This window comes from Nipponia nippon, unplaced genomic scaffold (genome assembly GCF_047370975.1).
Source record: "Nipponia nippon isolate SJK-2023a ecotype South Korea unplaced genomic scaffold, ASM4737097v1 scaffold_25, whole genome shotgun sequence".
NCBI lineage: Eukaryota > Metazoa > Chordata > Aves > Pelecaniformes > Threskiornithidae > Nipponia > Nipponia nippon.
This window is the reverse complement of record NW_028262342.1, coordinates 166,461-190,364: the sequence shown is the minus strand read 5'-3', so window position 1 is coordinate 190,364 and position 23,904 is coordinate 166,461. Positions and strand designations below refer to the sequence as shown.

Below are 23,904 nucleotides of genomic sequence, written 5' to 3'. Positions count from 1 at the left end.
CCAGAGATGCCCAGAGTGCCCAGGGTCCCCCCACACTTGTTACCGCCTGCCACGTACGTGAGGGTGCGGATGCACCGGGCTGAGTCCCGGATGTCCCACACTTTGATGTATGACGTGGACACGGTGAACACCAGGCCCGTGTGGCTACAGTACTTGATGGAAACCACGTTGTTTGGGTGACCCTTGAGGGAAGCAATTTCTTGGCCCGTCACCAGGTTCCACATTTTGCAGCTCCGGTCTGCAGGAGGAGGAATGTGCCCAAGTGTCGGGCTGGGAGGGGTCCCTCTGAGGGCCTGGTGGTGTGGGGGCAATACCCCTTCTGAGCATTGCCTCCCCCCACCCACAGGGCCAGAGGAAAGGAGCCAGCCAGCCCCAGCACCGAGGCAGTGCAGGGCAAGGCAGAACACTGAGGACAGGAGAGAGGCCCAGGAGGAACCATCCCCATGGTGCCCGGCACTTCACGTACTCCCCCATGCCGACCTGCTCCCATAATGTCTGCAGGCCAGCAACCCCCATACCCTCTCTGTCCATCACGCACCTTTGGACCCAGTGAAAAGCAGCTCGTCGGTGGCATCCAGGCAGAGCACAGGCTTGGTGTGTCCTTCTGCCATGGAGACGCACTGCAGCGGGGCTGTCCGGGCGTTCTTGGTGCCACCCACCGGGTTAATGATGCCCCTTGCATGGGAAAGAAAGAACAAGCATGGTGGGGGGTGTGTGGAAAGGCACTGCGCTACGCAGTCCCAGGGGCATGGGAGAGCAAGAGCTGCCTCACCCCAAGCATCTTCCACCACCTGGCAGTGCGATGGGCCCCTCCATCTGAACCCGGCACGTCTGGGCAAGGGTCTTTGTGGAAACCCCAGGAATCTCCCCAGGAGCAGCCCCTGCCTACTGCCTCTGTCCCAGCAATACAGACTGGGAAAGGGGGGCTGCCCAGTGGCCTCTGCGCTCCTGCTGAACCTCTCACGCCTGGCCAGCACAGACCCAAGGAGCCAGAAGACCCAGCTCATCGGTCCTCAGGTCAGTTTGGAACAGACTTCTCCAGCCTGAAGCTCTGCTGGGATAAATGTTTCAGGGTACCAATATCCAGCACTCCAGTTCCTTGGAGGCTGTCAGCCTGTGGCTGGTGGCATTTGGAGACAGGGCCCCGCTCCTTTACATAAGGCCACAAGGGTGACAAAAGGACAGCACCAGCATTTCCACCCCATGTCCCTGCCACCATGGCTGTGGAAGCCCTGCGCCCACCGCTGGCTCTGGGCAGGAAAGGACCTATCCCTGTCAAACCTTCCCCCAAGGGACACCTGCTGCCTGTCCCTCTGGACACAGCATCTGCCAATCCCCTCCACTTTAGCGGTGCTCAGGGCGCTGAGGACCAAGAGCTCTACCCTTCCAGACCCAAGTGTGCATGGCCACCAACAGCTCTTCCCGGCTGGCATCCCAAAGCACAGCTTTCCCGCGGCCGTGGGGCCCAGGGTTGTGCTAGTCTCTTCTTATAGGCAGGGAAACTGAGGCACACGGCTGGAGAAGGGCAGGCCCGAGGCCACGTAAGGTTTGCATTAGACATGAGGACAAACAACAAACACAGGCTCGTTAATTTGGGTTTGGAAATCGCACGCATGTGATCTTTCTTTCTCAGTTAGCAGCTGCACTGACAAACTCAAACGCAGCAGCCCTCCCCTGATCCCTAGTGTTTCTACCAGTCGCGAGGTGACGCTGAATCTAAATGGAAATCCCGGCTCCCCGGGGTGAGGTGTTACCGATGGCGTCGCCTTGCTGCCTGACAGCAAACTGCCCGGCACAGCCACATCTGGTGCCACCTCCCCAGGGACTGCGGGAACCCAGGGCATGGGCAACGTGAGGGGACACCCGGGTGCTGGAGGGCTGACGTTCCTAAAGGATGAGGGAAAGGCAGCCCTCATGTTGGGAAACCTCCATAGGCAGGAGGGTGCAGTGGGACAAGCCCAGGAGCACCTTAACCCCAAGGCTGAGCTCTGCACCACGATCTGACTTGGTTTCTTTGGGTGATCTACCCACCCACAACCCAGCACCAGGGAAGCACACCAGGTGTGGAGAGCACCTGGAGATATTTGCCTGGAAGATGCTTGCAAGAAGGACACGCTGGGAGCACCCAGGGTTGCTTGCCCCCTTCCCCAGCATCACACCGTCCTGCTGGAGAGCTGGGGGACGGGATGGGACATGGTGGCATCATGCTGATGAGAGCCCATCAGAGATGGAGGAGAACATGCTGCCACCCCAAACCAGCCAGTGCCCATAGGTGAGCCCAGTGCTACGTTTCCAAGGGCTGATCAGAGCAGGAACGGTTTGAACTCGCAGCCGAGGGGACAGTGTCAGCTACTGGAGGTGGCATGCCAGGAGGGGACAGCACATGCAAGCTGGCAGGCAGGGGAGAGCAGCAAGGTGCAGGTGGAGCATGCAGGGATGAGGGAGAGCAGACTCATGAGACAGAGAGAAAGAGGAGAGGAGGAAGGGATAATAAATAGAAAGTTGTCTATACCTCAGCACCTCCGAGACAGAGGAATCGCTGTCATCAGACCTAGGGGCAGAAAATTAGCAGGATTATGGGAGAGAAAACCCAGACTAGAAGAGGCAGCAGAGGAGTCAGAGATGGAGGATTGTTATTGCATCCAAGCCAGTGTAGGACAGAGAGAAGGAGGAGGGGAGGGAGGGAGAAAGAGAAGCACACACGAAGAACCAGGGGAGAGGGCAGAGGAGCAGGAGGGCATGTGAGGATCAGACAGCAGGTCTCCATCAGGGAATGTCAGCGCTGCTAGCAATGCTCCAAGATGAGGGCAGCTGCCCAGCCTGCTGCAGCGGGAGGCTGGGAGGCTGGAGCAGCGTTTGTGTGTCGGTGCCAGTCCTTCAGCTTCCTGTGAGCCCCCATCCCGCCTCACCCTGTCCTGCTCCAGAGCCTTTTCCAGTGGTCCAAGTCTGGCACTGCTGTGTCTCCAAGTAAGGCATAGCCAGAGGCCAGGACTGCGAGCTCCTGCAAGCGGCCAGCTTGGAGGAGACACACAGCAGGCGGGAGAGGGCAAGGGTCCAGCATGGCCATTGCAGAGCATCTGCTCCCTCGTGGAGAGGAGCAGGGAGTGAAAATGGTGGCAGGAGGCTGGCTGGAGCCGACCCAGGTCCTGTGCTCCTACACCCCACCGTGGGACCTGGTACGTGCCATTTGCTGTTACGGTATGGGTCGCCCTCACTCGGACCCTCCCACCCCACCAGGACTTACTTATCCAAGGCAGAACCCTGGCTCTGGTTGCTCGTGAGACGAGAGAAGACATTGCGGTCGTTGCGTGGACGGGTGGGTGGGGATGAGGGAGGCGTGAAGCCAACATCTGGAGGCCTGAGCCAGGAAGGATTAGAGGGACACATGACTCGGGAATTGCTCACCTGGAAGCTGCCTGGCACACCAGGGCCCAGCAAGAGCAGCCCCAGTCAGCATCTCTCCCCACTTGTCTGGGCCACCCAGCCTCTCCCTGCCCATGTTGCCATTTCTCCAGCTCCCAAGCTCACCTGGCAGGTTGTCCACGGTCATAGGATTTCCTCCTTGTCAGAGGTGAAGTGTCCGAGCCACGGGATTGCCTGGGACTAAAGCAAGTGAAACAGAGCATAGTGGGTGCCTGCCCCCCCTGCTGGGCTCCCTCCATGCTGAACACCCACGTCCTTCCCCAGCAGAGCAAGTGGAGAACTTGGGCTGCCCTGGAGTCACAATCACAAGATCAGAGGATGCCTCGAGTCATCCCATGAGAGCGGAGGCTTTTGGCAACCCAAGAAGCCTCCACAGAGGCTGATAACCCAGGGCAGTGAGTCAGAGACCCTCGCACGTCCCCAGCTTCTTTCCCTCCTCCTGGAGTGCCCTTCTCTCCATCTGCAGAGGATACCAATGTGGTCCTAGACACTCTCCAAGTCCCACTGGAGAAATACACCACTGCTTGCTGCAGACAAGCCTGGGTAGATGCAGAACCAGGCTCACCCACCGCTCCGCAACTCCACAGCCAGGCACAGCTTCCCATCTGCTGGCCCATGCCTCCATGAGCCTCCCGGTGCCCAGAGACCCATCACCCCGTGCTCACAAGGTGCTTCCTCGTGTGGGTAGGCTGATGGTGCGCGACACCTTCTCCTTGTAATAGGGGTCTCGGATGGAGAAGCTGATCCCATCTTCTTTGATCTCCATGAGGGATGCCAAGGACTTGGTGATGTTCTTGGTGGAGACATCCAGCGTGGGTCCTAGACACTCAGCTGACACTGCCTTCATCTGCCCCGAGAGCTTGGGCTCTCCCTAGAGCAGGGCAGAGGGCTCAGGCACAGGCAGCATGGGGGGAGGACAGCGGGAGCAGCCAGAGAGCTGTGGGATGGAGCAGCTCATGCTCTCTGGCCACAGGAGGCTGAGTTCCCCCTGCATCATGCTGGGATGCCCATCACAGTGCTGACTCTCCATCCTCTAAGCAAATGTGACAGCCTGTGCAGAACAACGGGCGCTATCCTCCACCTTTGCCCACAATGGATGCAGTGCTGCACAGGGACCTCCTTGGTGCCCACTCAAATCTGGAGGGCATTGGCTGATGCGGTGGATGTTTCCCAAGTCTCTGGTGCTTCAGAGAACCACAGGACCAGGAGGCCTGGGTTCCCCCTTGCCTAGAGCTGACCCCACCCAGAGACCAGCCGTACTGCCTTATGCCAAGCCTGGCTCTCCAAAGGTCAGACTGCCTGGAGCATCACTGAGCAACATGCCCCTCCATCCCTACTCCCATTCCCTGTGACAGGGCCACACAGAAAGGTCAACTAACCTTGAACTTGAAGTCATCCTGGCTTGCTGAGCCCTTCATGGTGAAAGACTGGGAGATGCTGCAAGGAGAAAGGAGCAAAGATGGATCTTCAGTGCCAAACTCCTTTCAGAGAGCCAGCTGCCACCGGCCCTCCAGACTCCTTGGGTCACCCCCTGCTCCCCAGCACTCTTTCTCCAAGGGATGACCTAGTCTTCACTCCCTGCTGGTGTCTAAGTGGCATCTCTGCTCCCCTTGCCAAGGGCTGGGCACCACAGGAAAGCTTAGGTGGGGCTTTGTTCATCCATGTCCATCTGCAAGGTCCCATGTGTGGCACCAGGACATCCTACCCCACTCCTGGCCTCCCTGGCCACCACCAGCTTGGGCAGGGCAGGGCTGGGTGCTCACCTCCCATCTGAAGCCAGGCTGAACTCTGAGACCTCCTCGTCCGTGCTGGTGTAGCCATTCTCTGTGCAGGAGGGAGACAGCACATCAGCAGTGCAGAGGGGACCCCATCGTCCCAAGCCCCGTCTGAACCATGCAGCGCAGGGGACAGCCTGGGCAGCTGGGGGCAGGGACCCAGTCCTCATCCCAGTTGTGTGGTGGCTGGAGCACAGGTCCCCACCCAGCATTGCCCTCAGGGCAGCCCTGGGCACGCTGCTCCCAGCCGTGGCACCTCTAGGTGTTTCTTGGGGGGCTGGCGCAGGTGGGCACCTCGCCCCACAGGCAGTGTGCCTGGCCCGGGGATGCGCCAGCCCTGGGTCCCACCTTGCTGGACATTGTGGATCAGGGCCTGCAGCTCGGGGTGTGACTCAGCCTTCTCCCGCAGGGCGTCCAGGATGGCGTGGTTCTGAGAGGAGCTGGTCACGTCCGTCTGCCGCAGGCGCCCCTCCAGCAGGCGGATCTGGGCCTCCTTCTGTGCCACCTGCAGCCCCTGGGGAAGGACAGCCACGCTGGGCCTCAGGCAGGTGTCTCGGGTCCCCACCCTGGCACCCTGCTCCTCTCCCCAGCTGCTGGAAACCCCATCATCCATCCCAGTCCCAGCTTGGCCCCGCACCTTGTCAATGGAGGCCTTCAGGAAGTTGTCCAGCAGGAGCCGGGCTTCGGCCAGGGAGCAGGAGCTGATCACCACCGAGGTGTCCGTGGAGTCCAGCTCCTCCTGAAACGTGGAGACGGGCGTTGGATGCAGCGGGGGAGCTTTGCCGCTGGGCATGGGACGGGCAGAACGGGCACCGCAGCCAGCACAGCACCTCCACCGCCCTGCCAGCACTGCCCAGTCCCGACACTTGCTCTCCTCAGTCTGCCCAAGTGGACTGGGGAGATCCGGCCATGGAAATGGCCAACGCAACCTGAAAGGCTTCTGTGTTGCTACAGGAATCCTGGTGCCAGCACTTAATTAGGCCCTAATCTGCAGACACCAGCCTCACCCAAACCCATAGCAGATCAGGCCACCAGCCCAAAGGCTAGTGTGAATTAACAACAGCCCCTTCTTCCCCAGCAACCTAGGTGACAGCCGGGAACAGCACACAGCCTCCAGCCCAGGCTGCAGCCAGCAGAGGGGAGCCAGGATCCACGCAGCATCTCTGCAGCATGCCCAGTGTCAAAACCAGACACAAAACCTCCAGGGTTTCTGCTGGAAAAAAGGGCATCTTCAGTGCCAAACTCCCCGGGATGTTACCAGCACATGAAACTCCCATGGGGACAAATGACCACCAGTCCCATGGGCAGGACGGGAGCTCCAGCTTCCCTGCATCCCGGGGCGGTGGGGCATGGGGGCACTGGCAACCTGTTCATGGATGTGCAAGGACCTGGCAGCGTTCCCCTCCACAATTAACCACCTAACGAGAAGTGACTGCGTGGGTGCAGCCCCACTGAGTGTGCGACATGGCTCAGATGAGGACTCTGGGATGCCCAGCTTGGCTGTGCCCAAGGACACCCTCGCCTCCCAGGCATGCTCCGGCTCTCTCCCTGCCAGCTGGGCCCAGTCCAGCCGCCCACCTTGGTCTCCTCAATCTGCATGATGGTGGCCTGGCAGTCGGAAATGCTGTCGTTGATGTAGTCGATGTTGGCCCCCAGCACCTCGATCTCCTCATTCAGCTCCTGCAGCCCCTTCTGCTCCTTGGGGCTCTCTGCCTGCAGCTTCGCCCTCTTACCCAGCAATGCTTCCTGCAGCAGTGCCAGCTCCTCGCGTTTCTGGGGGAAAAGGGAGAGGGATTGGCACTGTCGACATGGCTGCCCCCCTGCCCCACACCCACCACCCAGCCCTCTCTGTCCCCAGCACCACCGTCACCTTGATGAGCCGCTCCATGTCAGCCTCCAGGTTGACGATGGTCATCCTCTGCATGACAATGTCGAAGATGCGCCGCTCCAGCGACTGCCACTTGAGGCGGGCGGCTTTGCTGAAGGTCTGGCTCGCCCCCTTCTTGGGGAACTTCTTCCTACAGCCGGAGGGGAGAAGAGGCACATGGGCGACCGGCCTGGAAAGCTGTGCTTGCCCCAAAAGGATGCCTGGGCTCTGGCTGGCCAGGAGCAGAGGAGGCATCTGTGTTGTTTCTGGATTGCCCAACTTTTCTATCGCCCCTTAGCAAAGAGAGGGACAAGAGAAGAGCCCAGCAGGGTTTGTGCCGTGGCGTTCAATGCTCGTGGAAGGCCAGCACTGGGCGCAAGCCCAGGCGACAGCCAGTCACGTGCTGCCAGCACAGCCTGTCGCTGGGTCAGTGGTTTAACATGGGCCAAATGCACAATAAGAAGCTGGTGTTCAACCTCTGCCACCAGCCAAAAGCCGATGTGGGGGTCCTGGGATGCCTCATCACCCGTCCACGCAGCCCCTGCCCTGACCTGGCGGGCCGAGCCCCATTCACGGAGGACGAGGGGTCTCCCAGGAAGTTGTTGATTTTCCTGTTCCACTGGCGCACGATGCTGGAGACTGAGCGAGCACCGGACTCGGGCTCAGAGGAGGTGGTGCTGGCCGAGACCTCCGCCCCCGAGTCCAGCATGGCTGGCTTCTGGCTCGTCCTGCCGGCGACCCGGTCTGACATGGGCTTGGCGAGACGGCGCAGTGCCGAGACCTGCCCATAGGAGGGGTGGAGGAGAGGGGGTCAGACGGGCGTCCCCAGCCCAAACCTGTCGCTGCCACCCCCAGGTCCTCACGGGACCAAGAGCGGCAGCTCTGGAGACCCAAAGCCCTGGGGCCGTTTTGCCCCACAGGTTTTCCCCTTCTCCCTCGTAGCCCATCCCCTGCCGCTGGGCTCAGCTGCCCCAGGAGATGGGCAATTCCTCTGCTGCCTGCAACCATCTCGCACCTCGTTACTGAGCCATACAACTCCTCCCACCCTTTTGGGAAACCCGCTCTCCGAGCCAGCACAGTCTGGAGGATGGGGCGTCTCTGAGCCAAGCGCTGGGGCCAGAAGCCCCATGGGGGCTGGGGGCTATGTGGAGGCAACCCCTCTCCCTCACCTCCTGGGTTTTCCTCCGCAGCACTATTTCCTGCTGCCGCTTCTGAGACTCCAGAGCCCGGATCTGAAACTGCACGAGAGAGAGAAAGAGAGACCCTGGGGTCCTGGCCCAGACACCCCAGCGATGGTCGCAGTCCCGGGGCTCCCACCACTGAAGCTTGGGGCAGTTACTTTGGCAGGAACAGTCTCTGCTTCTGATTTTAACAGCCAGCAGGTTTCCAGCCTTGAGGCTGGCCCCGATGGCACATTGCCCCCAAGCATGGCAGGGAGCTCACAGCACCTCCCACAACCACACTGGGAGCTGCGGGAAGCCCTTGGGAGAACACTCAGCCAGGTGTGCTCTGCTGGGGCTGCGCAGCCCCTGGCGAGGCCATGGGTCCAGCAGGGCCCCAAGCTTCAGCGCCTTGAAGTGTCAGAGCAGGACAAACATCCACCCCCGGCCAGCTCAGTTCCCTCTCTCACCTCCTGCCGGCGCTGCTCCTTCTTGAGCTGTGCGATCTCCCGATTCCTCTTCGTCTCTGCCAGCCGCCTCCGCTGCTGCTCCTCCCGCATCTGCTTCATCAGCGCAACCTGGAAAGCGAAGGTACGACGTGTTGGTGCAGGCACCCGACTGTCCCAGGGCACCCACCCACCCACCAGACAGACAGACAGATGTCCTGCACCTGCCACCAGGAGTGGAAAACATCATTTCTGAGCAGGGAGCCAGACTTGACCAGGGATGCCCTCCCTGCTCTGGCATGTCCAGGTACCTTTGCCTTCTTCATCTCTGCCACCTCCGCCTGCAGCTTCCTCAGCTCCCGCTCATAGCGGGACTGGTTCTTGAGCAGGCGAGCGTGCTCCTTTTGGGCTGCCTGGAGCTTCTGCAGGTCCCGGTTCATCTCCTTCAGCCGCTTCTCGTAGTCTGCTTTGATCTTGTTGGCTTTCTCCTCTGTGTAGCACTCCATGGTGCCTGGGGGAGCGAGGAGAGGGCTTGCAATGGCCACGCACCCGGGGCTCCTCCTGCACCTACACACCCTGCCTGGAGGCACCGGGCACTGCTCCCTCCCCCCTCCCCCCTCTGCTCTGGCCCCATCGCAGGCTGGGCTCTGTCTGGGGGCACTGGTGGGAAGTGGTGGGTTAGGGCTCAGCACAGGGTGCGGACAGTGGGTTACAGCACAGTCACTGGGCTGAGGAGCTGCAGACCTACAGCCATGTGCGTGGGTGGTCCTGCCCTGCTCAGCCCCGCTCGGTCTTTGGGGTCTTCATGTACCCCTCAGCACCTCAGTTTCCCCAAGTGTTCCCACATCTCCTGAAGCAGTGTTCAAGGCTAGAAGAGCCTTTGCCTTGCCATCCTTTCCAGCCACCTCTCCAGCAGCGTTGGGGTCAGGGGCTCTTCAGTTGACCAGTCCCACTCCCACAGCGAGACAAGCAGGGTCTTAGGGGTCCCAGGGGCTCAAGCAGAGGCAGGGGGATGGCAAAGCTCTACCAGAGCCAGCGTTGCATGCAGGGGGTGGATGCTTTGGCTCTGAGTCAGCTGGGCAGGAGCGGGGACTGGGGCCTGATGCTGCGGGGATGGGATCCCGTGGGCAAGGTGGTTCTCACTGAGGTTCTGCAGGACCCGGTCCCGCTCCAGCTGTGTGTCCCGAATCTTGTTCTGCAGCAGGATCAGCTTCTCCTCGTACTGGTGCTTGAGGGTCTGCAGGCGCCGCTGGCTGTTCTCCAGCTCATCAATCAGCTTCTGCTTGATCTCTATCTCGCAAGTCAGATCCGCCAGGTCGGCCTGGAAATTCACGGCTGGAGGCCGGTGGGGGATAGTCAGGCTGGGAGGGATGGGGGAGCATCGCTCCCACGGCCCCACTGAGCCACAGCACAAGTAGAAGGCAGAGGGAGCCGATGGGAACCCGCATCGCTGGGGAGTGGCAGCACCCCAAAGAGCGTTGGAGACTCCCGGCAACAACCTTGGTGCTTTTCCAAGCCCCCCAGCGGAGATGTGGCCAGGGCACCCCCGCGGACTCTCCCTTCCCAGGACCAGAGCTCAGCGCCAGGAGACACCAGCAAATGCACCCCCATGCCCGGGGCCGCACGCGTGGCTCTGCACTTTACCCTTCTCCTCCGCATCCGAGTCTGAGTCCACCAGGCTCTCTTCACTGCCCGAGTCCTCATCTTCATCCTCACGTCCATCCTCTTCCTCACAGCCGCTCTCGTCCTGTTCCTCCTCCTCCTAAGGGATGAGTGCCTAACCTCAGCTTGCAGCATGGCCTTGCCCTTCTCTCTGCAGCTCTTCCCTCCTCCAAACCTGAGCTCACCCCACAGCGATGGGCTGCAGCCCCCACAACGGGACTCACCCTCCCACACAGGGTGCCCAGGGGCAGCAGCACCATTTCTGGACCCCCAGCGTACACTGCTGAAAAGAGCAGCTCTATGCCCCCTCCATCCTTGCACCCATCCCTTCCAAGAGGAGCAGCACTGCATCGCCCAGCCTCTCTTCACCTACGCTTATTGAAACCAAGCCCAAAAAGATGGGGGCTCCTCACTCCGCAGCAGGGCTGGCTGGGGAGCATCCAGCTCCCCACTACTCCGGCATGGAGTCCTTGGCTCCCTGACCCCTCCACCCTGCCTGCAGGGCCAGGCTGGGCTTGGTCCCTCTCCCACATGGGGCGATGACAACGCTCCGCACCCAAACACCCGCCCTCGGTATGAGCACAGAGCCTGCTCACCTCTTCCCCCTCGTTCTCATCTGTCTCCTCCCCGTTGTCCTGCTGCAGTTTCTGCCGCTTCTTAAATGCTTCCTTCTCCGGGCTGGGGGAGAGCAGAGAGGGGCTGGTGAGTCCCAGCACCGGGGAGCCCGGGGACAGGTCCTTCTGGGGTCCCCCTCGCCTCCTGCTTTTGGACCCTTTGGGGAAAACAGCCTCCGGGATCACATGGTGGGTGAAGAGGGGACCAAGGGCAAGGCAGTGCTGGGAGGGGAACCCAGGCATCTGGGCTCCATCTCGGTGCTCTGGCTCTAGCACGGATGGGGGCAGCAGGATACCCGAGCTCACAAGGACAGACAGGGACTGACACGCAGCCTCCCCCTTCCCAACATCACACAGCAGCTGCCTTCACCTTTTCCTGCGCTGCCTCCTCTCTTTCTTTTTCAGGCGCTCCAGGTCCTGCTTGGCCCGTCGGAGGACGTCGGATGCTTCCGTCTCCACCGGAGCAGCGGGGCTGCACAGGCCAGCCAAGCCGGACGCTGGGGATGAGCCCATGGAGTAGGGGGGCCGGGCAGAGACACGTGAGAGGCTGCGACGCAGCGACTCGTTCATGGACTCGCTCTCCAGGAGCTTTGTCCTAGGGAGTGGAGACGGGATGTGGTCAAAGAGGGGACATCCCACTGTCCCCGGAGGAGGGGATCTTGCCTGGTTTTAGGATGGTGTGAGCCAGGGACACCACAAAGCCATTCCCATTCATATTGGGTCAGAAGGTCAGGATGCTGCAAGACGGGGTCCCAGGATTGGGCAAGAGACTGGGAGGGACCCAGCTTAGGGGGGCCAGCAGTCCCTGGGAGACACCAGGCACTCCCGCCAGGATCTCCCCCTCCATCAGTGGCCACATAAAGGATGACAATGGCCAAAGCACGGCCCGGCACCAAGGCTGGGACTCCTACAGCCCCAGTGTAGCAGCAGCATAGTGAGCTGCTACTCCATCAGGGCTTACAACTCACCCCAGTGACGCTGGAGGCACGGAGCTGTGAGCTGCACCTAGGCTCAGACACCACCACGGCACCCACCGGCCCGGGGACCCAGGTGCTGCACCAGCCCCCATGCCCGGCTCACCTCAGCTCTTCAATCTCCCGGATGTAGTTCTGGATGAGGGCACCGATGGCTTCATTACCGTCACCTGGAGGAGCAGAGGCACTGGTGGATCAAGGCAAGACCGCAGCACCCATCCCAGCTAGGCTGGCTGGGCTGACCCACCACGCCACACACTAGCCCAGCCTCACCTGCCTTGGCCAGCATCAGATTGGCCTCCTGGCTCATGAGTTGGGTGACCCTGCTGTTGATCGCATCGATGGCTTCCTGCATGGCCTTCACCCGCATGCGCAGGGCGCTGTTCTCCTTCTGCAGCATGGCGTTCTCGTGGAAAAGGTCACTGTAGCCCTCCGAGCCATCCTCCCCAATGACCCGCTTGCCCTGTGGGGACGGGAGGGGAGTCCCTGAGCGCAGGGCGAGCTGGGGCAGCCCCAGCCACCAAAGCAGGGGCAGGGACAAATCTAAGGACCAGGGACAAATCTAAGGACCAGGAAGGCCTGAGCTCAACAGGCAGAGGGTGAGAGACATTTCAAAGCTTCTCCCTGCCTCAGCATCCCAAAGAGACTTGCCCAAGGTCCTGCCTGTGGCAGGGCAGGAGCTGAGCCCGTCTCTTAAACCTCCCGACCTCTCCTAGCAATCACCCCTATCAATAGGGGCAGAGTGCGGTAGGCAGGAGGGTCTTTCCCACTAAAACCACCCCAGTTCAAACACGAGGAGGAGGCTTTCTGCTCCTGCCTCCATCCCACCTCTGTGGGCTCACTCAGCCACTCACCGCCTTGTACTCCATCAACTCCATCTGCAGGCGGGCGATCTCGGCCCGCAGGGCACTGATCTGCTGACTTGTCTTGTCCTGGTTCACCACCACCTTGTTCTTGATGTTGCGAGCCCGGTTGGCATACTTGAGAGTGTTCAGGGTCTCCATGAAGTCCCGGTCAGATGGGCTCACGCAGGCGATCATGATGGTTTGGCTTGGGGAGGTGAAGGTCAGGGTGAAAGGACAGTTTCCCCCGCCCTGCGCCAACTTGGCACCTGGAAACCTGGGACCCAGCACAGGCCACAGGTCCCCTGCCAGCCATCCTGGGCTCTTCTGCGTTTTATAACCAAGGTATAAACTGGGTTCAGTCCCTCCCATAGCCGGAGCACCGGCAAGACCCCATGAGCAACACATCACACAGCACTGAGCAAAGCCAACCTCTGCCAGCCAGCGCACAAACGTCAGGATTGCTGGGGAAGAACGGACTCTTTGGAGAAGTACCCCAAAGCAGGTAGGGAATGCAATCCATCCCATGCTGGGCAACACCACCTGCCAAGTCCCAGATCTGCAAGGGCTCTGGAGTGTTTTGCACCAGCTAATTCTGCCAAAGCTGGCTAATTGCACCTGGGACTCATGAGGAGCCAAGGTCTTTACATCGGCAAAGTTATGCACTGCCTGCCAGGAGGCATCGTGTCCCCAGCAGGCAACCCACGAGGCATTTGAGTCCTGAAATAGCTCCTTCATGGCTCCACGGACCCTCGGCCCTATTTGCAGGGGGACAGCCCCTGCCGTCCTCTCCCAGGGCTCAGCCCCGGCCTGGGACCCCCTTACCTGTTGCCCCCGAGGGAATCCTGCAGCAGGCGGGTGAGCTTGGAGTCGCGGTAGGGCACGTGCACAACTTTCTTGCTCTGGTCTCCGAGGGCACTAATGACGTTCCCCAAGGCCAGCTACCAACACAAAGGAAAGGCCCCCCCAAATTCAGCTCCTGCTGAGAATACAGCTCTCATGTAGCCAGCACGTCAGGCCTGCGGCGTGTGCTGCGGCACGGGTTTGGGGTGCAAGAGGTGGAGGCATGGGGCTTCCCTTGCCAGCCTCAGCATTCGCCCTCCTTCCCTGGGCTGCGCCTCTCTCCCACTGCCACTGAGGAGCAGCATCGAGCCCTGGAATTTTCTTAAGCTCAAGTTAGAAGACCTTGACCTTTTGGGGACTTGCACCCTTGTGCCCAGCTGTACCCCTCCCCAATGTCCTGCCCTCAGCAGCAGAGCTGAACCCTCCCCACTGGCATTTTGGATTATGCATATTCCTGCCTACAGGGCCAGGCAGCATAAACCCAGCAGAGACAGCAGCAACCCCAACAGCCCAGAGCAGCTCCAAGCAGGACCCAAAGGTGTCCCAGGCTCCCCCAGGCAGGCCCTGCCTCCCCTCTCCCCTCGCATGATGGTGCCCAGGGCCATACCAGCCCACAGTTGATAGAGATGCCTTCCTTTGCTCTCTCGCCAGTAGCACCCGTTCGCTTCAGCCTCTCTGAGCCCGCCAGGTCTACGAAGTGAAACTTGGCTGTGAGGGTCTCGTACTCGGTGGTGGGCTGGGCTCCGTCCAGGAGGCTGGTCACCTCCCCGTTCACCTGCGGCCAGGCACACATGGAAAGGGTCACCACCACGGACCTGGAGCAGGCAGGAGCTCCCCTGGCCGCACTCAGACGTCAGCAAAAGCCTGAGCATTCACCCTCCACGTCCAGCCCCTCAAGGATGGGGGAGAGGATCCCAACAGCAGCTTGCTCTGGGCCATCCCTTGGGCCAGACCATCCCTGCCTTGGACAGGCCTACTCCAGGGCAGACCTTAGCTCCCATTAAGTGCTAACGCTGGCTATGACTGGAAAGAAGCAAGACAAAGCCCTGCCTCTCTTTGCAAGACTTCAAACCCTCTACCCTTTCCAAGGGACCCCCCCACATTGCCTGGGTGTCAGACCCCGGAAAGGCCCAGCCATGGGGCAGGAGCACATCTCACCAGCTCCGGGCGGGCGCACACTCTCATCTGGCACAGGTGAATGGTGAAGATGGCATGGGACCGGGAGCTCTGCACGTTCATTTGGGTGCTGGCAGTGGTGCGGGAAAGAGCCCCCTGCTTTAGGCACTGGATCAGCTGCAACGACATGGAGCAGGCAAGAACGAAACCTTGAAGCACCCTGCTCGGGAGTCAGGACAGCACCCTGCCGCAGCCCCGTGGGCAACTGACCTCTCCCTGCATCACCCCGGGGCTGCTCTGTCCCATCCCAAGGGAGATTCCCCCCTTGCCTGGCTGTCCCCGTGTAGCACGTCCCTGGCCGGTGGGCACCCAGCTGCCATCCTTCCTCCACGTCTGCCCCATCCCGCACCCACCTCGTCCTGCGAGCTGATGAGGCGCGACGTGACCCCTGTGGTATAGATGCTCCCACTGGCATCCTCATGGATTTTGATGTTGGATTTGCGGTGGCGTGCGTCAGGGTCGCGGGCGCTGTCAAAGAGGTCCAGGATCTCCTCGTTGTAGAGCTGAGCGGGGTGGAAGGGGGTGTGGGGTGAGTAGCAGTGAGCAGAGCCCAGCACAGCGGGACTGACAGGAGCTGCCCTCTGCCATCCTGCAGTCCTGAGAGCCAGGACAGGCCGCGCACCTCGGGGCGCACGTGCGCTTACACGTACGTGCCCATGTGTGTGCTTAGGCAAGGCTGACCAGGTGAGCCGGTGCGCGTGCAAGCGTAGGAGAGGATGCACAAGCACATGCGTGCAGATAGGACATGATGCGCAGGCAAGCTCTGACCTGCATGCACGGGTACCCAGGTAGGACAGGGTGCCCAGAAGGAGCGGTGCGTGCGTGCACGTGTGCACGCAGGCGTGCATACATGGGCCTGTCTGCCCCGCTGAGCTCTGAGCTGCAGGCTGGGTTGGTTCCAGCTGCCCGACCCTGTCCTGTCCCTGGCCCACACGAGCAGCTGTGTGGGAACCAGGACGCTTTCAGAGCCCTGTCCCCAGAGCCTGAGTGGACACCTGGGAGCTACGCATCCCCCTCCAGCCTTCCCTGCTCACCTGGGCAGCCCCCGGCCACCCGAGCCCCTCTCCCACCACAGCTCCCTGAGGTCACCTCTGCCGGGTGGAGAAGGGACAAGGGGGACCAGGGAGCGCTGGACAAGCAGGGAAAACCCTGAGGACCCAGAGCTGACAGAGGATGTCCCCATCCATATCTTGACCCTGCAGCATCCTCTCTCGCCCTGGGGTGGAGGGACACCTGCCCGTCTGCCCCCCCACCACCACCACTGAAGGCCACATGTCACCCTCTCGCGCCCACGTCCCACTGCAGAGAGCGGGGTCACTCGAGGACCGCAGGCTCCTGGCCAGCGGAGCGGATCAGGTTAATCCGTCCCTGGCCGCCCCAGGTGCAAACAGGCTCCCCGAGGGTTTAAACCCCGCTCTGACAGCCTGCTCCCAGGAGGAGAGTCACAGGACAGCGATCAGCGGGGCCAAATCCTGTACCACTGCCGGGACAGCAGGGTTGGTAACCAGCGTCTGATGCAGCCACGTGCCCACGCTGGCACGGGAGAGCCATTATCACCACAAAACCCTCCCTGGGTTGCCTGGATAAGGGTGGCTGTGGGACAGGTCTCGGCGCAGTGGCACAAGAGCTCCTGGTTTGATGTCTGTGCCTGCAGGGTGGACCAGTGGGCAAAGCCCTCGACAGGCTCCAACAGCCTTGGTCACTGGCCCATCAGGCAACGGGCTTTTACTCTCCCCACATGTAACAGGGCCCTTGGAAAGCCTTCAAGCCCCCCCCAGCTGGTAGATGGGCCCCCCACCCTCGGGCTGCCAGTATCCCACGGGCACGGCTGGCCTGGGGAGCGTGACCATGAGCGGCTTTGAAACACAGCAGAGGAAGCCTTGTTCCCATCCTCCACCACAGCCACCGAGCAAACATCTTTGAGGCTATTTTGAGAACCAAAACCACCAGGGGTCAGAGGGGGTGAAGAGAGAGGAAGGCTGCAGGAAATCCCCACGGCGGCTGGTGTGACCCCATGCAGGGCCACGGCTCCGTCACCCCCAGGTGCCCCTGGGGTTGTGCTGGACCTCTTGGTCTGCAGAGATGCTTCCTAGGATGGCCGGGGACAGAGGCAGCACAGGTGTCCCCTCCCCAGCATTCATCCTTCACACGTCCCAGCCCCAGCTACCAGGTCACCCAGCTCCCTGGGGCAGTGCCGGGTCATCCCAAACTGAGTGGGAGAAACTGAGGCAAGGAAAACTATAGCTGGACAGCAGAGGATCTCCTAGAGGGCAGATACGGGGGCTGAGAGGGAAGGGAAAGTGTGTCGCATAGGGTGAGGGGATACACACTGGGATGAAGGCCAGTATCCGATCCTATAGCCCTGGGAAGGCAGGGCTGTGCCCTGGCCCCAACAGGATTAGGGGACTCTCCAGCAGAGAGAAAGCCTGACAAGGTTCATCCCCCAGGACTTCAGAACAGGCAGGATATTGTCCCCATTTCCATCCCAGCCCACAGGTTCCCCAGAGCGGAGCCCCACGGGCCAAGGATGCGTGGAAAGGCAGCCAGCAGTTCGGACAGGCTGAGCGGTGGGGAGAGAAGGAGGTGGCCGGACACAACAGCACCATGGGAGCTAACAAGGGCTCTGCAGATGGAAAGCGGATTGGGAAGGATTTCTCCAGCAAGGAGAGGCCCTCCGGGCTAGGAGGTGACTTTGGGCACTGCTTCCCATCTCCAGGCCATCGACATCTGGAGGAACCCAGATGCGATGGCCACCAAAGCCACGTGGAGGCAAGATCACAGCACGGGGCCTCTCCCTCTGCCTGCCTGTCTCCTCTGGGCTGTACCCCAGATCGGGACACCAACCAGATTAAGTTTGTTCAGGAGCTCAGCTTTGCTCACCACCACCACCCCCCTATGTTTTCTCACCAGGGCCTTAAACCAGTTCCCATCCTGAACTTCTTTGCACTTTCACCCCAGGACCAGCCCCCAGGGGAACTGCTGCAGACACGCAAGGGCCACAGGCTTTGTGGGACAAACTTTTCCAGGGAAAGAAGCAGTTAAAAGGAGAGGCTTTTCAAATGGAGAGGCCAAAGCAGAGGCGGGAGAGGATGCAATGAAGCATTCTCGAGGTCAAAGACGCAGCAAAGGACATGGGAAATAACACAGCCCTTCCTCAAATCCCCACAAGAATGGCACTTTTTCCTCTCCTTCTTTCACTGGGAACGCTGGTCCAGTCCCAGGGGAGCAGGTATGCTGCTATCCTCGACTTCAAACAGGAGTAAGTGAGCCCAGAGCCCCCCGAATCGCCAGGGGACCAAGGCATAAGCCCCTTCCCCATGGCAGATGCTCCCTGCAGCCCAGAAAGTGCCACCCCAGTTTGGGGCCATCACGAGGTCAACAACATTCACGTGCTTTGAGTCTCCTCTGCCCTGGCATCCCCGGCCACATGCCTGCTGTAGGGTCCAGCTCAGCCGGGGAGCAGCCAGGACAGGGAGGACTCAAGCTGCCTAGGACATGGGAGCTGAGCAAAGGACAGGGCAGGGCCACAGCGTCACCCAGACCTGCTGTCACCCACCTCCAGGAACTGGGCGCTGACTTTGAACTCGGGTGCTGCCACTCCCTGACTCTGCGCCGCCCGCTTGCGCTCCTCGATGCCGCTGAAGAGGTGGCCGATGGCCCGCGGGATGATGCCCTGCTCATCCTCAGAGATGTTCATGTCGAAGCCAGTGCCCATGGTGTACGTCTTCCCCGCGCCAGTCTGCAAGGAGGCAGCGAGGGGGGAGCTGGCTGGGCCCTCCCAGGCTCAGCTCTGTCCACTGCGCCCCACACCTCCCCCTGCCACCCCAGGCTCCCCAAACGCCTCTGCTGAGCCCCTCTGATCCCCACCACCACACGGGCTCCCATGACCCACCCAGCCCTGCCTCTCCCTCCTCCCACCCAAGGCCAGCCCCTGCCCCAGCTCTCACCCAGCCCAGGGACAACTCTCCGTCCCCTCCATCCCCAGGAGCTCGTACACCCCCCACCTTCCCTAACCTCTGCAGGTGCCACCTCAGCATCCCCAGCACTGCAGAAGAGCCCAATGCCCATGCCAGAGCCCAAGGAGAAGGCAGGGCACGTACCTGGCCGTATGCCAGCACGGTGGCATTGTAGCCCTCGAAGCAGCCTTCGATGAGCTTGCCCACGCACGTCGTGTAGATCTGCTCCTGCCATGTGTCCAGGTCAAAGACAAAGTCGTAGGTGAAGGCTTTGTCCTTCCCCAGCAGCACCTGAGGCTCGCCAGGTGTCACCGAGGTGCAGATGTGACATCCCTCTATTTTCTCTTTGGACAGTTGGGGACGGATCCTGCGGGAAGAGAAGCGGGCTGAGGGCAGCCTCAGGGCTCACCCCCGTCATAGGGGACACGAGCCTGGTCCTGAGGACGCGACCGTGGCCCATGCTGGAACCGTGGCTGCTGCGGGCAGGGGACCAGCAGCACCTCTGCCTGCGGTGTGGAGCAAACAGTGCAGGGGGTGCTTCACCCAGCGACAACCTTGATCCATTTGTGGCTGAGAAAAGAAGTTGGTGCATCCCAGCGATGCCACCAGCCACCTCCGCAGCGGAGGTGACAGGCAGGGCTGGGTACCATGGCCCAGGCAGACCCGGTAACGACACGCAGCCTGCACTTAAAACTGCCCTCGCACCAACAGCTGAATACGGCCCAGCGCACCTCCCCACGCCCCTGCTGGCTCATTCACCGCGATGCCCCCGGCCCCGCAGCGAGCTCTGGGCTGCACGTAGACACCGATCAATACATCGAAGCAGCCCTGACGGGGACTGCCAGGGTACGGGCGGGCAGCCAGGATGCGCTGCAGCCAGCCATGCTCGCCTGAGAGGCAGCGAGATCAAACTGCAGTTACAAAGGCTTGAAATACAAAATGCAAAAACACGACGAGACAGTCCCAACACCAAAACAACCGCCTAATCCAAACCACCGCCCAGCCCGACGGCTGTCCCCAGCCGTGGACTCGGCAGATGGGAAGGGGACAGGCGAGGCTGTGCTGGGCTCCTGGCTCTGGCGGCATGCACCACCAACCCGCCGCATCCCCACCCACCGCGCTCAACCCCTCCCCAAGAAATCTGGGTGCAGAACGGCCGGACCCATGCAGGCACGGCTCTGCTTCGGTGCAGGCACTGGCCTGTGTTAGGGTTGCAGCAGCTCCGGGTTTCGTTGGATGTGCCAGCTGCGGGAAGCTGGCTGGTCCTGGGGGACTCGTGGAGAAAGAGGGAGTGCGGAGCCAAGCGCCATGGCAAACAGCTCTCATTAGAGCTAATGACTGCACATCTCCCCTCCCTGGGTGCTTCATAAACACAGCTATTAATTCCTCCGAAGCCGCATCGCTGGCAAGCCGGCGCAGCGACCGCAGCAGACGCTTTGCGGATTGGGGCTCTGCACAAGCCACCGCTCCTCGCCAGCCTGGTTGGCGGCAGGCAAAGCCTGGGAGGGCCAAACCCCACCGTGTTTGGGGGGCCAGGGTGTCCCCAGTGGGGCGGGAGGCAGCGCGAGCACCCCGCTCACCCCGCCGGGAGCCTGAGCAGCAGACGTGTGGGAACAGCTCTGTGCGTCCGTGGGTATATTTAGCTCAGCAGCCACAATAGAAAGCAGCTTCTGATGTGCTCAGCTTTAGACTCGCTCCCATCGCCTTCCCAGGGTCCCACCCTCCTCTAGGAAAATTAACCCCAGCTTTAATTACTTTTTGACCAGCATGATGCGCTTCTCCCCCTCCCCACCCCAGACATGCGCAGGGACAGTGTCCCAGGGGAACGGGCAGATGAACAAACTGGAACCAGGGCATTTTTGGAAATTTTGTTTTCCTCTCAAGAAAAATGAGAACAGGGTTTTCGGCAAAAGATTTCTTTCTGTCTTTCCCCCCCCGCCTCCCCCCAGGTGATTAAATATGTGCACGGGGGTTTAGAAGAGAGGATGAGCGGCAGTGTTGGAGGGATGTGCGCACATGAATTTTCCATTGGGCATTTGGGGACCCACCGCAAGCCTGCCCACGCTGGGCTGTGCCAGACGTCCACACGCCAACACCGCTGTCTCCCCCAGTCCCTCTCCCCAGACCTCGCTGCCCAGCCAGCTCCAAGCACCCGAGGGACCCCATTGCTCGCCCTGGCTCTCACAGCCAGGGGACCTGCGGGGGCTGCAGGGGATCCAGGTGGCAGCCCTCAACACGCTGTCCCATCTCCCCAGGGTGACTTGAGACACAGAAATGCCCCGGGAGGGTCCTGCTCTCCCAGCAATCAGCCAAGCATCACCGGGGGATGTCCTTGGGAGCTGCTGCCAGCTGGTGTGTGAATACTACAGACCCCCACTACAAGAGCAGGACAAGTGGAGCAGGAAGGCAAGGACAAGTGCCAGCAGCCACAGCCCTGCATGGGACAGTACAGAGATGCCACCCAGCATCACAGGAGATTTACATGGCCACCAAGAGACATCGCAGAGGGTTCCCCTAGGCCAGTGCAGCTGCTCCTCCTGCTCCCCAATGTCCAACTGTCCCAGCTCTCCAACACCGGGAGGTCCCATCCCTGCCCTCCCAAGAGGAACATCACCATGCCAGGCACCGGGCAACGTCAGACCCTGGTCGGGCCAGGTAGGCATTCACGTGTAGTTCAAGTCATGCCTAGGCACCACGATACCACTTCCAAACATGACACAAGCATCTGCGGAGCCAGCGCGGGCCCTCTCCTTGGCCCTGTCCTCAACCCCACCAGGTGACGCTGGGGGAGCTGGCAGCGCTTGCCATGCTCTGCCTCAGTTTCCCTGCTCTGTAACAGAGATCAGTAACTTTGGTGGTCATAAAGTCACCGTCTGGGTAAGTTCTGGCACTCCTTGTCCCAGTCTCTACCAAAAAAGATGCTGGCCATGTCCTGTCTGTCCATGGGTCTGCAAGAACTGGGTGTGATGCTGTCAGGGCCCAACCTGCGGGATGATGGAGCTTTTCCCTCACCTGCATCTGGACACAGCCAGCCAACCTGCTCTGCACCTGGTTCTGGGCCACCAGCCAGAAGGACAGCTTGTGCCCAGCACCAGGACCCATTGCAGAGCCAAACACGCCAGGGTGCCCTGTCTGAAAGGGCTGGGACACCCACAGAGAGCCCGGCTGATCCCCTGGGAGCCCATGGCACAGGCTCCTATGGTTATTAGAGACTTATCTGCTAAGCAGCAACCAAAATAAACCAGCACTTAACCAGTGGGGTGCTGCCTCGCCACCCCTCAGCTCGGGCAGGAGCAGAACGCAGCCCCAGCTCCACCGGGCAGCCTGCGTCCGGCCGTCCCCACGCTGGCACAGGTGACTGCTTCTCCTGCTCAAAGCTGGCTCGGGGAGGACGCAAGCTGCCCTGGGGCCAGCAAGACGATCAGTGCCAGCCCCGTCTCCCTCCCACCCATGCTGATAAACCAGCCTCGGCACAGGCAACACACCCAGGGAGGAGAGCGCCGGCAGGACCACAGCGGCAGCATGAGCCCGGCCACCACCTCCAGCCCCGCCATGCTCAGCTCACTGCAAAGGGACGGTGACAAGGGACTGAGCGCCCAGGACAGAGCTGCACAGTCCCGGCTGAGCGCTCCTGCCAAGCAAACCTGGCCTCTTCCCAGCCCCGGGCACCCGACACACAGGGTTGGGAGGCAGACGGACGCACAGACAGAGACAGAGGCGCAGGCAGGGGTGGAGACTGCTCCTTCCCAAACCGGCAGCTCTCGCTGGGGCGATGACGGGTGGCATGGCAGGAGCCTGCCTGCTCCAGCATCAGCATCCAAACCCGGCAGCACGAGCAGTGTGTGTGCCAGGGAAAGCCCGCAGCCGCACAGGGACACAAAGGGGACCTCAGCTGGGAGCCTCTCCATCGCTCTCCTTCCCTTCCCTGCCAGGCTGGCAAGCCATGAAAGTGCCGTCTCCACGGCTGGGCTGCCAGGGCGACTGAGCATCTGGGAGGAAGGGGGGAGCGGGTCCTGCACCCCGAGGGGCAGGGAGCTTCAGCGTGCACACGGGCGCGCTCGGCGGCAAGCACAAAGGCCAAGTTGTTCAGCGCCGCTGCCCTATGCCAGCGTTTGGCCAGGGGGAAGCCGAGCAAGGCTGGGAGCCAAGTGCTGGATGGGCACTGCAGGGCAGCCAGCTCCCACAGGCAGCCCTCGTAGGGTTGGCTTGGGGGTCCCTCCACCCCGGCAGGAGAGACATGCCCGTCCCAGCATCTCAGGGCCTGCAACCAGTGGAGGGGATGGGGTTCACCACACTGAGCACAACCAGTATTCCCATGTCAGGGCTGCGCCCACCAGCAGACACCACCCAGCTTCCCCGGTGCACCAAAGGGAGGCTGTTTCCTTGCACAGGAAGGCACAACTCGGCTGACAAGGACTGCTGGGTTCATGTCCTTGTGTCCCCCTGCCTCCTCACCCGACTGCCTCAGTTCCCCCCTCCCAGCTCACCGCTATGGCAACCCCAAGGGGCTCCAGAGCATCCTTTGGCCCCCAGCTCTTTGCCAAAGCTGTGGCAGCACACTCCCATAACCCTCCTGCCCACGGTGAGAGCCACGACACCCTCACACACCAAAACACCTGCACCCGCAGCCAGGCAGACACCAAGCCCCTGCAGGCCGCGCCACCCTGCTGGGACACAGCCCCCCCCGGGGCAGGCTGGCCACCCCACCGGGCACAGCCCGGCAGGAGAGGATGGGCATGGGGGCAGAGGGGATCCAGCCTCCCCCAGACCCTCACCCAGCAGCGTCCAGCTCAAACAGGGGCTGTCCCAGCTGCCCAGGGAGGCCGAGCACTCACCCACTCGCCATTTCTCAGTGCTTGCGGGGGCTGCGGGGCAGCCGCTCCAGACTGGGGGTGCAGGTGACCCCTCAGCTGCAGCTGCCTTTCACTGCCTTTTATAACCTTGCAATTGCGGATGGGCAGAGCCTGCCCCTGCTGCAGCAGGGAGCTCCTGTCCCTCCGCGACCACTCTGGAAAGGAGGGTGGCTGCCTGCAGACCCCCTGCAAGGAGCCGGTCCTCTCCCCTCCCGAGGCCGGAGCCAAGCAGGCTGCCCAGCCAGGCAGGGCTGCTTTCCCAGGGAGCCGAGCCAGAGAGCCGGGGAGCGGCGGGTGGAAGAGCTCCACAGCA

General features: G+C 61.5%; 1 protein-coding gene across 4 annotated transcripts in view; it reads right to left on the bottom strand.

Annotated features, from left to right (window-relative positions):
- Positions 1-23,904, bottom strand: part of KIF21B (kinesin family member 21B) — a 43,051-nt gene that overhangs the window by 9,383 nt on the left and 9,764 nt on the right. For 2 of the 4 annotated variants that reach the window (XR_015705709.1, XM_087762057.1), the window contains exons 2-30: positions 18,883-19,105; positions 18,339-18,521; positions 15,136-15,285; positions 14,765-14,899; positions 14,214-14,381; positions 13,589-13,704; positions 12,776-12,971; positions 12,195-12,384; positions 12,028-12,091; positions 11,318-11,542; positions 10,930-11,011; positions 10,316-10,433; positions 9,815-10,006; positions 8,983-9,182; positions 8,696-8,803; positions 8,235-8,303; positions 7,617-7,846; positions 7,069-7,216; positions 6,777-6,971; positions 5,836-5,937; positions 5,547-5,712; positions 5,187-5,247; positions 4,803-4,860; positions 4,089-4,294; positions 3,529-3,603; positions 3,245-3,358; positions 2,513-2,551; positions 539-675; positions 58-238 (exon numbers count right to left, since the gene is read on the bottom strand). Coding sequence is in view for 3 of the 4 variants with exons in the window: in XM_087762057.1 (XP_087618183.1) it covers positions 58-238; positions 539-675; positions 2,513-2,551; positions 3,245-3,358; positions 3,529-3,603; positions 4,089-4,294; positions 4,803-4,860; positions 5,187-5,247; positions 5,547-5,712; positions 5,836-5,937; positions 6,777-6,971; positions 7,069-7,216; positions 7,617-7,846; positions 8,235-8,303; positions 8,696-8,803; positions 8,983-9,182; positions 9,815-10,006; positions 10,316-10,433; positions 10,930-11,011; positions 11,318-11,542; positions 12,028-12,091; positions 12,195-12,384; positions 12,776-12,971; positions 13,589-13,704; positions 14,214-14,381; positions 14,765-14,899; positions 15,136-15,285; positions 18,339-18,521; positions 18,883-19,105 (4,131 nt within the window). In the remaining variant the exon portion in view is untranslated. Of the gene's footprint in view, positions 1-57; positions 271-538; positions 676-2,512; positions 2,552-3,244; positions 3,359-3,528; positions 3,604-4,088; positions 4,295-4,802; positions 4,861-5,186; positions 5,248-5,546; positions 5,713-5,835; positions 5,938-6,776; positions 6,972-7,068; positions 7,217-7,616; positions 7,847-8,234; positions 8,304-8,695; positions 8,804-8,982; positions 9,183-9,814; positions 10,007-10,315; positions 10,434-10,929; positions 11,012-11,317; positions 11,543-12,027; positions 12,092-12,194; positions 12,385-12,775; positions 12,972-13,588; positions 13,705-14,213; positions 14,382-14,764; positions 14,900-15,135; positions 15,286-18,338; positions 18,522-18,882; positions 19,106-23,904 lie in introns of those variants that run through there. The other 2 variants (XM_087762059.1, XM_087762058.1) reach the window with 2 other exon arrangements.